The sequence below is a fragment of the Biomphalaria glabrata genome, chromosome 7 (assembly GCF_947242115.1).
Source record: "Biomphalaria glabrata chromosome 7, xgBioGlab47.1, whole genome shotgun sequence".
NCBI lineage: Eukaryota > Metazoa > Mollusca > Gastropoda > Planorbidae > Biomphalaria > Biomphalaria glabrata.
Genome location: NC_074717.1, coordinates 20766116 through 20783935, shown reverse-complemented (window position 1 = coordinate 20783935; position 17820 = coordinate 20766116). Strand labels below are relative to the sequence as shown.

At 34.0% G+C, this 17820-nt stretch overlaps 1 protein-coding gene across 9 annotated transcripts in view; it reads left to right on the top strand.

The window, feature by feature from the left end:
* LOC106072235 (FH1/FH2 domain-containing protein 3-like) overlaps positions 1-17820 on the top strand; it is a 187610-nt gene that overhangs the window by 114164 nt on the left and 55626 nt on the right. Inside the window, exon 1 of one of the 9 annotated variants that reach the window (XM_056036676.1) lies at positions 2337-2636. The exons of the other annotated variants lie outside the window; for them this stretch is intronic. Within the exon in view, the coding sequence (XP_055892651.1) occupies positions 2634-2636 (3 nt within the window). The 5' untranslated portion in view covers positions 2337-2633. Of the gene's footprint in view, positions 1-2336; positions 2637-17820 lie in introns of those variants that run through there. 9 annotated transcript variants of the gene reach the window in all.

Below are 17820 nucleotides of genomic sequence, written 5' to 3'. Positions count from 1 at the left end.
TTTTTTTATATTTAAAATTACATATTCTTTAGTATGTTGAACCGTTGGGGCACCATGCAAAATTTGACGACCATCTTTCTCCATTCCTCTCTTTTTTTTTTGCCTTAGATAGAAACTGTTTCAATGGCAGGCCAGTCCAATTTTTTATGTTGTCTTTCCATTGCTTTCTCTGTCTGCCTCTTCTTCTTTTGCTTGGTACTTTTTCGTGAAGGAAGGTCTTTGCGATCCCTTTTTTAGCGTGCGTTTATTTTACGATAGTTAGCAGGTCACTGTGGTGTCCAATCTATCGATCGCCTTTAAGCAGTCCTAAAAATGTTTCTTCCAGACCCCTCTCAAAGCAACATTAGTGAATTAGCAAAAGTAGACCTATTTCGACCATGTGTCTTGTCTAAATTTGTAATCATACAAATCTGTTGTGTTCACCATGTGTAGACTAAAGGTGAGATCTGTGGCGAAACATTGACATGCGCAGTGGTGCCTCAGACAATCACACCCAGTATTATATTAGTTTTATGTCCCTCACATTTCAAACCGATGTGAACTCGTGCGTTCGAAAATTATTTATTTTTTACAAAGCTTATATTAACTCACTCTGTTTGTTTGTCTATCAGTCTGTCTGTCTGTCTTTCTGTTTGGTACACATTTTGTACACGTTATTTCTCTCACACCTATTCTCGGATCAAGTTGAAATAACACTATTATTAGTTGTACCTAAAAAAAAAAACATGAATCAAACAAAAAAATAAATAAATAAGTTAATTAATAATTATGCTTCTTGGTATTGAAAAAGGGAAATAAATGCTACTCGTTGAGAGTTGTGGCTGTATATGTTGAATTATTTTCCTTTTAACGTTTGTACACGTTTTCCCACTTCCAATTCTCGGATCAAGTTCAAATTTTTCCATAATGATACATAGTGGATGGCAATACGTGAATCAATGCAAAATTAAACAATTAGTTAACCAACTAGTGTATAATTTATTAATTTATTAGTGGTTATTAGAAAATTGCACAAAAATAACTATTAAATTCTTTTTAAACATGAAATGCATTACAAAATAACTTTTAAAGAGTGACAATACCTCATTTATACATCTTATACAGGGGCTGCGATTCTTTTTCTATTAAGAACTAATGAATGTTAGATTTTTAAAAAAGGAACATTTTTTACTCCATCACCCCCCCCCCCCCTAGGAAAATTCTTGGTCGAATGTACAAATCTACTAGACTTTATAATATTCTAGTGATAAGATTTTAGATCCAGACTGAGAGGACGGTGCGCAAAATGTTTCTGATCATGATTCGGAAATACCCGAAAACGTATAGCCTATTCAAGATAAGAATTTTCTAGTCCTCTAGACTAATTTAAATTATTTAAATTATTATTTAAACGTTTAAAACTTATAACAGTCAAACTAGAGTCTTATCAATGTGGCCAACGAGCTGGTCATTCTTTTCCTAACGATATACATCAACTGTCAAATTTCTAGGACTATCATTACAGCCGTTTTCGAGAACCATGTCCACCCAGAAGATTGGAGCTTTTGCCCACTCCGAATGTCTGACTTAAATTGTATTGTAAAAATTGCTAAACTTATAAATACCTCCATATTCTGACCACCGAGTACACCAACTATCTAGATTTGTATAGATTGTGCTACCTCTAATGATACACTAACAAAAGTAAAACACACTTTAATATAACTAAATAAACAAAGCGGCTTTATGACAAATAGCTAGAGCTATATTTTCTTTATTTACGAATTCGTGTTTGTCTCATGGTATCTTTGGCCAATAAAAACTACACATAAAATGTACACAAGTGTCAAAACAATCAGCTTATGAAGGAGGAGGCTGTAAGTGTGCAGGAAGACTGAGGTAGGCAGGATCAAACGACCCCAAAACAACTAAATGAAAACAAAAGCAGAAGTCGAAAGAGTCAGCAACTGCTGGGCTACGTCATCGACACTTCCACACATTTACCCACTAAGAGTGCATGAGTGTTGTGTGAGGTTGGTGTGTGTGGAGCAGAAAGCGGGGGGGGGGGGAGAGAAGGATGACGCGTCGCTAAAGGGAAGGATCGTTTCTCAACTACTATAATTAAAGAAGACTACGTTTACACATATGAGAACCGTTGGCCTAATTAAAAAAAAAAACCGACTCCAACGTGCGTAGTTTTCAACTTCTAATGGTCACTCGCCTATGTAGGTGAGAAGACGTGCAAGGGTGGGGTCTCGGCAGGGCCTACTTTTAAGGAGGAGTTTCAACAGGTAGATGTAAAAAAGACATTCTGTGTATATGTGTGTGCGCTCACGAAAAAAAAGGGGGGGGAGGGAGTCGCTTTTGTTGTTCAAGGCAAGGATGATTGTGTTTCTATATTCTGTCTGTACAGCTGTATAGATATATATAGACTACACCTTTCCTTTGTAACTTGAGTCTGGAAACAATACACTGAATTAATTTGCACAGTTCCTGAGTTCTGACTCCTTTTGGGATAGACTCTTGTTTTATTTTTATTCATTGTTGGATTGCAAGGTAGGGTGCAGTTAGCTTTTCTTTGGGAGCAAAGACTTGACTTAGTTGAGGAAAAGTGTTCTCTTGTGGATGCATTTCTCTTAAGCACTTAATTAACCATGGTGAGTAGAATTTATATAACCTTTTGATCGATAGTCACGTGGTAACTACGTAAGATTTGAGAAGATGAAATGACTCTGTTGTATTACAGAGATTGTGTAACTAACTGAATGACTGTTTAATTGAATGACTGTGACCGAGTAATTGGATCACTGATTGACTGAATCACCTGAAACTTTCAAATAAATGTGTACCAGATACAAAATGGCTGCCTGGCTGTGTGGTATGTCCTCGGGACTGTCGTTCCGTGGATTCGATGGTCCCGGGTTTGAACCCTTTGTGCGGCTATCCCCCGCCGTCCTGCGGGAGGTTTGGATGTAAGTATCTTCAAATCTGAAGCTACATCCGAAACTTAAAACTAACAAGTAGTCTAACTTTACACCCTTATAAAACTATTAAAAAGACATTTAATGAGTGTGATAAGATACTATAGTGTCTAACTTTACACCCTTATAAAACTATTAAAAAGACATTTAATGAGTGTGATAAGATACTATAGTGTCTAACTTTACACCCTTATAAAACTATTAAAAAGACATTTAATGAGTGTGATAAGATACTATAGTGTCTAACTTTACAACCTTATAAAACTATTAAAAAGACATTTAATGAGTGTGATAAGATACTATAGTGTCTAACTTTACACCCTTATAAAACTATTAAAAAGACATTTAATGAGTGTGATAAGATACTATAGTGTCTAACTTTACACCCTTATAAAACTATTAAAAAGACATTTAATGAGTGTGATAAGATACTATAGTGTCTAACTTTACACCCTTATAAAACTATTAAAAAGACATTTAATGAGTGTGATAAGATACTATAGTGTCTAACTTTACACCCTTATAAAACTATTAAAAAGACATTTAATGAGTGTGATAAGATACTATAGTGTCTAACTTTACACCCTTATAAAACTATTAAAAAGACATTTAATGAGTGTGATAAGATACTATAGTGTTCAACTTTACACCCTTATAAAACTATTAAAAAGACATTTAATGAGTGTGATAAGATACTATAGTGTCTAACTTTACAACCTTATAAAACTATTAAAAAGACATTTGATGAGTGTGATAAGATACTATAGTGTCACCCTTGGTCCCCAAAGTTTGTGAGAACACTTCACTGGCTAGACCAATACAAAACCTGTCTACAACAATCGTTGTAAAAGAAGGAATCAATACGGAGACATTAGTAGGTCTACTAGTCATTCTGAAGATGTCGATTTTAAACATTATTTAATCTATATTATAAAGTAGAATGTGTGGTGTATGTATGTATGTTACTTATAGACATCAAAACCGCTTGACCAATCTTGATAAAACTTGGCAGGAATGTTTCTTGGGTACCAACTTAGACCTTAGTGTATGTATTGTAGCCCTAAAACAAACGTAAGACCCTAAAAAAAAAATAATGTTGTCCGACTCTATTACAGCTATAGTATTTTATGGATCTAGGCCATGTCTACAATGTTGACATTAGAAAAGATAGAAAGGATTTAGACCTAGATCTAATTTTAAGAAATACACTTTGCGCAGATAGTTTTTTACTTTGACACATGAAAATACAAAAGAAGATCCATTGATTTCATTATATAATAAAATTAACCTTCAATTTTGTGTTTCAAAAGCATTTTTTACATAAATTAGTTCCTTATATCTGTGACGACAGATTTCCTGACGAACATTCTTTCATTAGACAATACCGTAATGAATCGCGTACTAAATATTAATTCGTTTAATTGTTTACTTTATAATCCCATCCCTAGATCTAAAACTCTAATTCAACTCTAAGATGATAAAACTTCTCTTCGCACAGATAGTTTTATACTTTAACACATAAACATATTAATTAAAGTCCATTCATTTCATATTTTGATCAAATAAACATTCAAATTTGGTTTTCTAAAGCTACATTCGTGTACGAAAGCTGCGAAGCCGAGTTGAGATAGGCCTAGATCTATTATATTCATTCATGAATCGCGTACTAAATATTATTTCGTTTAATTGATCACTTTATAATCCCATTCATTTAACAAAGCTATCGCTCTTTTCGTTTTTAATATATAAGAATGTATCGACTTCGGGTAAACCCATTTTCGCAAACCTAATTTTATTTTCGTAGCGAAAGAGAAATAACGTGAAAGGATCATTAGCTAAGTTTAACATACATAGGCCTATAAATCCAATCCACTAGATTATTCAAAAGCATTTTTTACATAAATTAGTTCCTGATATCTACAGATTTCCTGGCGAACATTCTTTCATTAGACATTACCAAATGGTTACACATTAACACATCTCTCTTCTGAGGTCTGAGTCTATTCCTAGGCCTAGGTCTAAAACTCTTACTGAACTCTAAGATGATAAAACTTCAATTCGCAAAGATAGTTTTATGCTTTAACACATAAACATACTAATTATTGTCCATTCATTTCATATTTTAATCAATTAACATTCAAATTTGTTTTTCTAAAGCATTTTTAATACATTCGTTCGCTGTTCGCTAAAGCTGCGTAGCCGTGTTGAGGTAGGCCTATATTCATTCATGAAAAAAAGTTCACGCATGCGCAGCACAGAACTCTAGATTAGTGTAGATTTAGATCTACGTCTACCTCAAGATCTACTTTATACTTTATACACATGAACATACAAAATTTAGTCTATTCATCTCAAATTTTAATCAAATATATGTAGGCCTACAAGCAAATGTTTTAATTTGAAAAAAAAAATGGATTTAATTAAGCCTATTAGCTATTTTGATTTGATAGCTTCATTCACACTATTTTAACATTGACACATTCGCTTTACTTATTACATTATTATTTCGTTTAATTGTTTACAAAACACTCTCAGTGACTATATCGAAAGTAATGCTCAAATAAAGACCCGCGGGTCGCGGGTAACATATGTCTAGTTATAGATAAACTTTGATTTTTTTTTACTTTAATGTACTTATTGACTTGTTGCTATTAGCAGACAATCTAGAAGACACAATTATTTAGTATATTAAATTTAACATTTTATTTAATTGTAGTCAAACTGAATTTTCATTTGATTGGATCAATCAAATTATTTTATCTTTATCTTTTTTTTTAACTTGAGATAGATTCGGAATAACCATTTGCAGAGTTCCGAGTTCCACTAAATGTTTATTGCATTGTATCGTGCGACTGTCTAGAACACAAGGCAATGTCTTAGAAACCAAAGAATAAGGGAAGAACATAGCAAGAAAAAGAAGGAAAGTATATTCAAAGAAATCTTGAAACTAAGGGCCTCTAAAACAAATGTTCTTGAGGGTGGAGTGTGCAACAGTTTTCGTTATCATTGAAACACCATTTTACTAAAAAGAGCTGTTATTTTTTTATGGTCATTTGTGACAGGTCTATAAATACGTATTTTTTTGTGGTCATTTGTGACAGGTCTATAAATAGGTATTTTTTATGGTCATTTGTGACAGGTCTATAAATAGGTATTTTTATGGTCATTTGTGACAGGTCTATAAATAGGTATTTTTTATGGTCATTTGTGACAGGTCTATAAATAGGTATTTTTTAATAGTCATTTGTGACAGGTCTATAAATAGGTATTTTTTGTGGTCATTTGTGACAGGTCTATAAATAGGTATTTTTTATGGTCATTTGTGACAGGTCTATAAATAGGTATTTTTTATGGTCATTTGTGACAGGTCTATAAATAGGTATTTTTATGGACATTTGTGACAGGTCTATGAAGAGGTATTTTTTAATAGTCATTTGTGACAGGTCTATAAATAGGTATGGACTTTATTTTTCTTCTCCTTCTTCTTCCTTCTCATTATCAAGTTGAGGAGATTCAGTTAACTAGTTCTCTTTATACTGTTGGTCTCTTAAAGGATTGTTCTGGGACTAGTATTCGGGCCTCTGATAGGGATGAAGAATGTGATCAGCATTCTCTTCTGACACCAGTCTTAATGTTCATTTCACAGAATGTCTGTTGTCTCATTCTGTTCTCTTTAAAAAAAAAAAAAAGAATATTGGTAAATTTTAAACCTAATGGAGATTTTCAAACATGGCGGACAAACTATCATCTTTCATGGTGTATCCGGTGTACAAAATAAAAAAAGGTGTCTGATAAGATATGTGTTTTAAAAGGTGTCTGATAAGATATGTGTTTTAAAAGGTGTCTGATAAGATATGTGTTTTAAAAGGTGTCTGATAAGATATGTGTTTTAAAAGGTGTCTGATAAGATATGTGTTTTAAAAGGTGTCTGATAAGATATGTTTGTTAAAAGGTGTCTGATAAGATATGTTTTTTAAAAGGTGTCTGATAAGATATGTGTTTTAAAAGGTGTCTGATAAGATATGTTTGTTAAAAGGTGTCTGATAAGATATGTTTTTTAAAAGGTGTCTGATAAGATATGTGTTTTAAAAGGTGTCTGATAAGATATGTGTTTTAAAAGGTGTCTGATAAGATATGTGTTTTAAAAGGTGTCTGATAAGATATGTTTTTTAAAAGGTGTCTGATAAGATATGTGTTTTAAAAGGTGTCTGATAAGATATGTGTTTTAAAAGGTGTCTGATAAGATATGTTTTTTAAAAGGTGTCTGATAAGATATGTGTTTTAAAAGGTGTCTGATAAGATATGTTTGTTAAAAGGTGTCTGATAAGATATGTTTTTTAAAAGGTGTCTGATAAGATATGTGTTTTAAAAGGTGTCTGATAAGATATGTGTTTTAAAAGGTGTCTGATAAGATATGTGTTTTAAAAGGTGTCTGATAAGATATGTTTTTTAAAAGGTGTCTGATAAGATATGTGTTTTAAAAGGTGTCTGATAAGATATGTGTTTTAAAAGATGTCTGATAAGATATGTGTTTTAAAAGGTGTCTGATAAGATATGTGTTTTAAAAGGTGTCTGATAAGATATGTGTTTTAAAAGGTGTCTGATAAGATATGTGTTTTAAAAGGTGTCTGATAAGATATGTGTTTTAAAAGATGTCTGATAAGATATGTGTTTTAAAAGGTCTCTGATAAGATATGTGTTTTAAAAGATGTCTGATAAGATATGTGTTTTAAAAGGTGTCTGATAAGATATGTGTTTTAAAAGGTGTCTGATAAGATATGTGTTTTAAAAGGTGTCTGATAAGATATGTGTTTTAAAAGATGTCTGATAAGATATGTGTTTTAAAAGGTGTCTGATAAGATATGTGCTTTAAAAGGTGTCTGATAAGATATGTGTTTTAAAAGGTGTCTGATAAGATATGTGTTTTAAAAGATGTCTGATAAGATATGTGTTTTAAAAGGTGTCTGATAAGATATGTGTTTTAAAAGGTGTCTGATAAGATATGTGTTTTAAAAGGTGCTGGTAAGATATGTGTTTTAAAAGGTGTCTGATAAGATATGTGTTTTAAAAGATGTCTGATAAGATATGTGTTTTAAAAGGTGTCTGATAAGATATGTGTTTTAAAAGGTGTCTGATAAGATATGTGTTTTAAAAGGTGTCTGATAAGATATGTTTTTAAAAGGTGTCTGATAAGATATGTGTTTTAAAAGGTGTCTGATAAGATATGTGTTTTAAAAGATGTCTGATAAGATATGTGTTTTAAAAGGTGTCTGATAAGATATGTGTTTTAAAAGGTGTCTGGTAAGATATGTGTTTTAAAAGGTGTCTGATAAGATATGTGTTTTAAAAGGTGTCTGATAAGATATGTGTTTTAAAAGGTGTCTGATAAGATATGTGTTTTAAAAGGTGTCTGATAAAATATGTGTTTTAAAAGGTGTCTGATAAGATATGTGTTTTAAAAGGTGTCTGATAAGATATGTGTTTTAAAAGGTGTCTGATAAGATATGTGTTTTAAAAGGTGCTGATAATATATGTGTTTAAAAGGTTTCTGATAAGATATGTGTTTTAAAAGGTGTCTGATAAGATATGTGTTTTAAAAGGTGTCTGATAAGATATGTGTTTTAAAAGGTGTCTGATAAGATATGTGTTTTAAAAGGTGTCTGATAAGATATGTTTGTTTTTTAAAAGGTTTCTGATAAGATATGTGTTTTAAAAGGTGTCTGATAAGATATGTGTTTTAAAAGGTGTCTGATAAGATATGTGCTTTAAAAGGTGTCTGATAAGATATGTTTTTTAAAAGGTGTCTGATAAGATATGTTTGTTTTTTAAAAGGTGTCTGATGAGACATGTTTGTTTTTTAAAAGGTGTCTGATAAGATATGTGTTTTAAAAGGTGTCTGATAAGATATGTTTTTTAAAAGGTGTCTGATAAGATATGTTTTTAAAAGGTGTCTGAGAAGATATGTGTTTTAAAAGGTGTCTGATAAGATATGTTTTTTAAAAGGTGTCTGATAAGATATGTTTGTTAAAAGGTGTCTGATAAGATATGTTTTTTAATAGGTGTCTGATAAGATATGTTTTTTAAAAGGTGCCTGATAAGATATGTTTTTTAAAAGGTGTCTGATAAGATATTTGTTTTAAAAGGTGTCTGATAAAATATGTTTTTAAAAGGTGTCTGATAAGATATGTTTTTTAAAAGGTGTCTGATAAGATATGTTTGTTAAAAGATGTCTGATAAGATATGTTTGTTAAAAGGTTTCTGATAAGATATGTTTTTTAAAAGGTGCCTGATAAGATATGTTTTTTAAAAGGTGCCTGATAAGATATGTGTTTTAAAAGGTGTCTGATAAGATATGTTTTTTAAAAGGTGTCTGATAAGATATGTTTTTTAAAAGGTGTCTGATAAGATATGTTTGTTAAAAGGTGTCAGATAAGATATGTTTTTTAAAAGGTGTCTGATAAGGTATGTTTTTTAAAAGGTGTCTGATAAGATATGTGTTTAAAAGGTGTCTGATAAGATATGTTTTTTAAAAGGTGTCTGATTAGATATGTGTTTTAAAAGGTGTCTGATAAGATATGTTTTTTAAAAGGTGTCTGATTAGATATGTTTTTTAAAACGTGTCTGATAATTATTATGCAATTTTTAGCACTCTCTATTGACTTCAAACGAGCTTTATTTTAATTAAGGAAAACTGGAACCACAAAAATCCAGCTTATATTAGCACTGGCGGATCCAGGGGGGGGGCGGTAGGGGCGATCGCCCCCCCCCACTCGACCGACCCCCCCCCCCCCCCCGAAGGGGGGGGGGCGGACGAACTTTAGTATAGGATTCACACAATTTGCATACGAATTTATTACTTATGTTAAAAATATATACTAATTATTTATATTTCAACCTATTTTTAGATTATTTCGCCCCCCCCTCTAGTATGTTGGCCGATTTGGTGGGGTCGGGAGGGGGCGATGGTATCAATCCCGCCCCCCCCCCTACACTTTCGAGTGGGGGGGGCGGTCCAATTTATTGGTAGAAATCACAGCCTGCTAACAAATCAATCAAATATCTATATCTTTGTGACTTGTTATTGATATTTTAACCGATCTTTATATTATGTCGTTCCTTGTTTGCCGATTGGTTGGGGGGGGGGGGGGACGAATACCTCTTCTGCCCTTCCCACCTAAACCCTTTGAGTGGGGGGGGGGCGGTCCGTTTTTATGGAGAAATCATAGTTTGTGAACAAAATTAGTTGAATTAATATATAAATTTTATATTATGTCGCTCCCTTTCTGGTGGGGTGAGGGGGGGGGGTGATTGCATGTACTGCCCTCCCCACTCTAGCCCACTCTAAGTGCTGGGGGGGGGGCGGTCCTATTTTTGTGGATAATCATAGTTTTTGAATAAAATTAGTTATATAATATAAACTACGTATTGATATGTGACCCATTGTAAATATGTCGTACCACACTCTAATCTCAAATTGTATCATTAGTAAATTTAAATGAAAAAGGGTTGTACCAGGTGGTAGGGGCGATACATGCAATCGCATTTCCCCCATCGGACAAATCAATACTTTTTCTTTTTGTATTATAGTTAAGAAATTACAAAATTAAAAAAATCTATCACTAATATAATTTATATATGCTATAAATTAAATTCTTATATCGAGTCGCCCCATACCTATTCTTTAATGCCAAATGCAATCTTTAGCAGAAATTAGTAAAGGAGAGAGGATTAATCGTTTTCACTCTACCGTCATTCCCATTTCCAGACAGAGTTTTCACATGAAGTTATCAGAAGTATTTTAAGAAAGACTTTGCATTGGAAAAGTTAGAATTCAAACGAAATTTTTCAGTATAAGAGTCATGATTGAGATGAGTTCTAAACTCAAATAACATTTTCATAGTCACCTTTTCCCAACCTTTACTCAATCTGATATTTTTCTAGCTAAAAAATTTTGGGACTATAACTCACAATTTATACCATAGTTTCCATGAATACTATTTATCGAATAAGTTTTTTTTCGGCGGCGATCCTCAAATCAAAAATCTAAATACGTGGGGTATCCTATCTTTTCAAGGAACAAATCGGTTTTATTTGCAATGTAGGCCTATTATGGGCCTATAAATTCAAATTAGAATATTTTTCAAGTACAACATTATTCGAAAGGTCGTTTTTTAATAGTATGAATAATGAGCTTCAGGTCAGGAGAATGCGTTTCTGCAATGAATAATGCAAGAAAACGCTTTTGGCGTCTGGGCTTCGCCCCGAACTTCATTTATGGGTAATGAGTTGTAGATGTCAGGAGAATGCGTTTCTGCAGAGAAGAATGCAAGACAAGGCTTTTGGCGTCGGGGCTTCGCCCCGAAATTCATTTATGGGTAATGAGTTGTAGATGTCAGGAGAATGCGTTTCTGCAATGAAGAATGCAAGAAAACGCTTTTGGCGTCGGGGCGAAGCCCCGTACTCCATTGATGAATAATGAGCTGTACTTGTCAGGAGAGTGCGTTTCTGCAGTGAAAAAAGCAAGAAAACGCTTTTGGCGTGGGGGCTTCGCCCCGAACTACATTGTGAAGAATGAGCTGTACTTGTCAGGAGAATGCGTATCTGCAGTCAAAAAAGCAAGAAAACGCTTATGGGGTCGGGGCTTCGCCCCGAACTCCATTGATGAATAATGAGCTGTACTTGTCAGGAGAATGCGTTTCTGCAGTAAAAAAAAGCAAGAAAACGCTTATGGCGTCGGGGCTTCGCCCCGAACTTCACCAGAGAACCTTATAGCGCTGCCCCAGTTGTTTTGTTTTTCGCCGAAGGTTGAGAAATGCTGCTTTTTTTATTCTCATATTTATATACACATATATATGTGTGTGTGTGTGTGCGCGCGCGCGCGTGTGTGTTCGCGTGTGTGTGTGTGTGTGCGCGCGCGCGCTCTGTATGCACGTTTATGCGTAGGGTTAGGGTTTACTGGGCGTTAGGGTTAGGGTTTGGAAAAAAATCGCCCCCCCCCCCCCACTCCAAAGTTCTGGATCCGCTAGTGTATATTAGAAATTATATTACATATTTCTATCTGCATTGTTTATTTGTCTGGAGCCAGTGCAAAAATGTTTATCTAGACCTATATAAATTTGTCGTATTTGGACGCCATCTGTGACACGCCCAGTCTAAATACGTATCCGTTCATTACATAACCAGTCTACAGTTAGCTGATATCACTTTAGTTATGACACTAATGCTCATTTCGAATGAAAAATATTCGTTTTATCCAATCGTCTGTTGTTGGCATACCTCGTTCTGCCCCTTCTCCTATTGGATCTTATTCTTTAAAAATTTAATTTTTTTAAATCTTTAATTCGTGGTCTTACTATTTCTTCAGTAAAACAATGTTTGCAGCTCTTCCGAAAGAAAATATAAGGTGGATGAGTGGAAGTCCGTGTGGGGCCCCAACCCGACATTTTTTGTTCAAACTCTTTACTGGCCAGCCAGGATTTTTACTTGAACTTTAAGAAATTCTAAATAGCATTGAGTTGTGGTAGAGTTAAGGAAGAGGGTCATAGTCTCGGATGACCAATACTCTCGTGCTATCGGGTCAGCCTGTTTGCATGTCTTCTAATATTTGCATTCTAGGCTATATCTGTATTCACATTTGTAGTCCACATCTATTGTCACATTTATAGTCATATTAGCCACTACTGAAATCTATATTTATAGATTAAACATTAAACATACACTACGGTCTCCGCTATGCTCTAAGGAGCATTTATGCCAAGTTTAATCAGGATTGGTCAAACGGTTTTGATTTGTATTCGGGACATACATACATACCATACGTAGTTTACATACATACATACGCCTTACTTCTCCATCACAGGTCACTTTTAAAATCTACATCTCTAGACCAGTAGTTTTTATCTTAAAGATTACAGACGTTACTTCAAATAATAATAATAATTATGTCCTACGCATTTCATGTGTCAATCTAGTCCTGCATGATGTTGATGTTGATCAGTGACTTAAAATCTGCTAAGTCGTTGGTTCTCTTGGCTGATTCCATCCTCTAAGAAGGTGCACTTATACGAATGTGTTCTAAAAGATAGATAGATAGACAGATAGATAGACAGAGAGATAGATAGATAGATAGACAGAGAGATAGATAGATAGATAGATAGATAGATAAGATAGAAAGTATTTATCCCATGTTCCCCATCAAAGTAAAGGAAACAATTTAACTTTAAAAAATGCCGATTCTCTAACTAGATCTCAAAGGTAGACAACTGTGTTGGTTGATTAGTAGGAAATTAACGTTGAAAAGTGATTTTTTTCCTCAACCTTTTTTTTTATTACCTGGTGAGCGTTGTACAAGCCTAGTTCTTGAGGCCTGAAATCTTGGCAGAAGTGCCTCCTGACCTAGTTTGCTAAGCTTCTCGTTCGTTTCCCTGACATGACCGCATTTAAAGTTGTGTTTGTTTACCTCTAGCAGTAGATCTGTGTGTGTGTGTGAGAGTTTATAAAGTTCTACCGGTAAGATGGTGTAAGTTATTACCAATATGTATATATTCATATATATATTCATTTGCTTATATATATATATATATATATATATATATATATATATATATATATATATAAGCAAATGAAGATTTATTTTAAAATAGATATAGCGTATTGCAGTCTATAAAATCTAGGAATAAGTCTGTAAAATTTCCATCATGTAGGCCTATTAGACATTGCATACAAATGAACTTTTGTTTTTCTGAACTATTAAATGGAAAGAGGTGTACTGGATAGTTTCAATAAAAGGGAGGCAAATCCATAAATAATAAGCTTTTGGTGTATCCGGAGAACAGACTCAGAAATCTATATTTAAAACCATGTAATACATTTTGGCATATTTAGCACTGTTGAATCTAATTGCTGTTTAATTTTAATAATAAATATTATACTTGCTAATAAATTTAATCTTCTTAGTCGTCCTTTTAAAACTTTGTACTAAAGCTTATATTGACTCATTTGGTCTGGAATCTTTAACGTATTATTTCTCACCATTCGCATGTATCGAATCCAGTTGAAAGTTTGCACAATTATTCATTGTCGATGACAACACATGAATCAATCAAATAACACCAGTTATTTCATCAATTAATTATAATTTTGTTTTATATAGAAAATGTACGTAGTTAAGAGAAGATAACCTTTGTGTAGAGAATTAGTTTGTTCGCAAAAAATTTGAAACAAACCATAGAATATGAAGCCTTCTATTTGTTTAAGTTCTTGAATAGCTCATTAAGACTAATTTCAACATGTAGGCATATCATAAAGATTAGTATTATTTAAGGCGTCGATCTTCCATCATGGAGACTCCAGACGTCTAGTTCGAATTCAGACTCGACACTCGACCAACTTTTAAAAAACCAGCAGGGAAAATGTTCTCGCAGACATCCCCTTCCCCCCTCCCCCAACTGGTCCACAAAAGTGATTGGACCATATCGCTATGAGCATTTTACAAGCATGAAAGTTACAAAAACAATTAGTAAAAACATTTCCAATCGTACAAGTTTATTATTGATTTTTTAGATCAATTAAAAATTAATGACATGATTGATTAAAAATAATTTAATGCAATTTCACTCAATATAAGCGTCGTTTTTTAGCGGCCCCCGAAAAGGGAAAAGACGCTATTAGTTTTGTGCGAAATGTCTGTCCGTCTGTCCCGTTTAGATCTCGTAAACTAGAAAAGATATTGAAAATCCGACATCACAATATTTTAGACCATTCAAAGTTCTGATGCAACGGCTACTTTTGTTTTTCCTGAAAGCGAAAAATCTAATTCTTAAAATCAGTTATGCAAGCAGTTTTTTAAAGAGAAAAAGCTAATTAGTATGCATTATAAGTTAGACCTAATTTAAAACGAATAGTAATCTTATAAATTTCATTTTCTTGAACATTTTTTTTTATAAATTGTATTTTGAGAATTCGAATAAAAGACTACGTCTCTTCAAAATAATTACATTATATAATGACCAGGAGAGGCTCGGTAAAGCGCTTAGTTTCCGAACCGAGGGTCCCAGGTTCAAATCCTGGTGAAGACTGGGATTTTCAACTTCGGAATCCTTGGGCGCCTCTGAGTCTACCCAGCTCTAATGGGTACCTGACATTAGTTGGGGAAAAGTAAAGACGTTTGGTCGTTGTGCTGGCTACATGACACCCTCGTTAACAGTAGGCCACAAAAACAGATGAACTTTACATCATCTGCCCTATAGACCACAAGGTCTGAAAGGGGAACTAATTAGGCCAGGTTCACATCTAACTTCGCATTCACTTGCACCTATCCTTTGATCTGCAGCACCATTGGGGCACTACACAAGATCTGTCAACCTTCTTTCTCCATTCTTATCTCTCATTTGTCTTTGATATAATTTCATTTGGATGTTCTTTCTGAAAATATTGAAGCCTGCCTGGGTGGACCAGTTCGGGGGCCGATTTTAAGTTTGTGTTTTCACACAAACTGTCTTTGTAACCTTGTTTTTAAAGTATTTTAAATATTTTACTTGTTTAAAATATCAACAGTGACTTCAATGGAGTTTTGTAGTGAGTGTAGGCTTACTTTGTTGACTCGTGAAAGAGTGATGATCTGTTGGCTAGTTGCTCTACTTCTAATTGCAGTCATCTTAGGAGTCTGTTGTTACAAAGCGTATATCTACTGGCTCTGTCTGTCTGGTAAAAAGTTTGAACACGTTATTTCTCCTACACCCAGTCTCAGATCAAGTTGAAACTTGGCACAACTATTCATTGGCGTAGACAAAACATGAACCAATAAAAGAAATTAACGAACTAGATAGTCAATTAATGGTAACTAATTATTTTGTTTGATACCAACAAGGGAAACCAATCTTTTAGTATCCACAAATATAGCTAAATAAGTAGGATTTGGTTCTCATTTTACAATTGTTCACATTTTTTCTCCCACACCCATTCTCTGATCAAGCTGAAATTTTAAACCATTATATATTGTACATAACAAAACCAGAATCAATTTTAAAATGTACGAATTAGTAATTGGTAATTAATAATTGTGTTTGATATTGAATACGGGAAATAACTTCTACCTTATCGAGGGATATGGTTTAACGTGCAGAGTTCTTTCCCTTGGATACGTTTTTTTTTTTTTGTTTTTTTTTTTTGCTTGTTTAGTGTAATATATTTGTTTTACCCTTTTGTGTATAAATAGTAGCAAAAAGAAAAACCATTAAATATTTCAAATTCAGTCAACAAATCTCATTTAATTGTCAGTAGAAATATAAAACATGCGAATTTTATATGTCCAACTTATACTAGCGTCTTTGTAGCAAAGGCGGCTCTATGATAGTCGATAAAAGGAATAAATGATCTAGAATTCAATACTTAGATCGAACGACTGACCATCAACTGTTGATGCCGAGTAGCCAAACACCAAAACACCAGCCCACGCACTGCACGTGTAGGATGAAATGAAAGGACGGCACAGATGACGTAGATTTGCTACAAACATACAAACAAACGGAAACATTTTTATTTTAGTTGGACTTCAGAGTTATTACTGTATCGCAGCCTCTTTAGTTTTACCTGGAGAACTGACATTTAGCGGTGCACTCCCAACACACACACACACCCTCCCCGGATTCGTTTCAGTAGCTTCCTCTTTAATCGTTTAACCTCTTTCTCTCTCTCTCTCCCTCTCTTTCTTTTGTTTAAAGATAACATCTAGACTACTGGAAAAGACGGAAGTTTTACAAAACTTGGGAGTAAACTGGTATCCAATCAGAATGAAGCTATTAAAAGTGCAGGAAAAAAGTTTGCGTGTGTATGTTGGGGGGGGGTGGGGGGGGGGTGGAGTGGAGCGTGAGTGATGAGAAGAGGAAAAAAAAAGGGGGGGGGGGGGTATAACTTAGAGAGTTCAGAGAGATATATTTCTTTTCGAATGGAGTGCGTGTAAAAATTTAGGTGGAAAAAATAAGAGAAAGTCTAAACAGATAATGAAAAAGATAAAAGATAATAACTGACTGAAAGTAATCTATGAAGATTGTATTAAATATAGTTTAATAAATGTTGGTTATTGTAGGGATAGCTGCCTGGTCGTGCGGTATGCACTCTGGTTAGTCATCTCGATGGTCCCGGGTTTGAACCCCTGTCCGCCGCCATCTTCCCGCTGTCCTGTGGGAGGTTTGGTTAGGAAGTAACAATCTTTCAATCTGAAGGAACATCCGAAACTTGTAGAACAAACAAACTGTCTTTAGTCTGTTTATGTAAACAGGGTTGTGTGTGTGAGTTGCTATTAGTATTTATACATGCTGATAGATAGATTGATAGATAGATAGATAGATAGATAGATAGATAGATAAAGCTATTTATTAAGTTATTGTAGTGTTGCTAGAGAGAGAAGCCAATATATATTTGTTCACTGTTCTCCTAAGACTTCACAAGTTTTTGCAAGTATGTCGTAAAGAAACAGAAGTGAAATAGTTTAGCACCTGCTTTACAAACTCAAAAAAGGGAATTAAATCTTGATAAATAAAGCCCTTTTTCTCTCCCCTCTTTCATCTTGTTCTCCGTCACATCACTTTTAATTTATCTTTCGTTCCGAATTGACGCATTCTAGTACATCATCTTATACAGTGAATTTTCCCAGACCTCTGTCTCTCTCTTGTCTCTCTCTCCTGTCTCTCTCTTCTGTCTCTAATGTCTCTCTCTTCTGTCTCTCCTATCTCTCTCTTCTGTCTCTCTCTCTTCTGTCTCTTCTCTCTTTCGCCTATCTTCCTACTGTCTCTTTTGTAATATCTTTCCCTTGCTTCTCTGTCTTGCTGTCTATCTCTCACTCTTTTATTTTCCTCTCTTT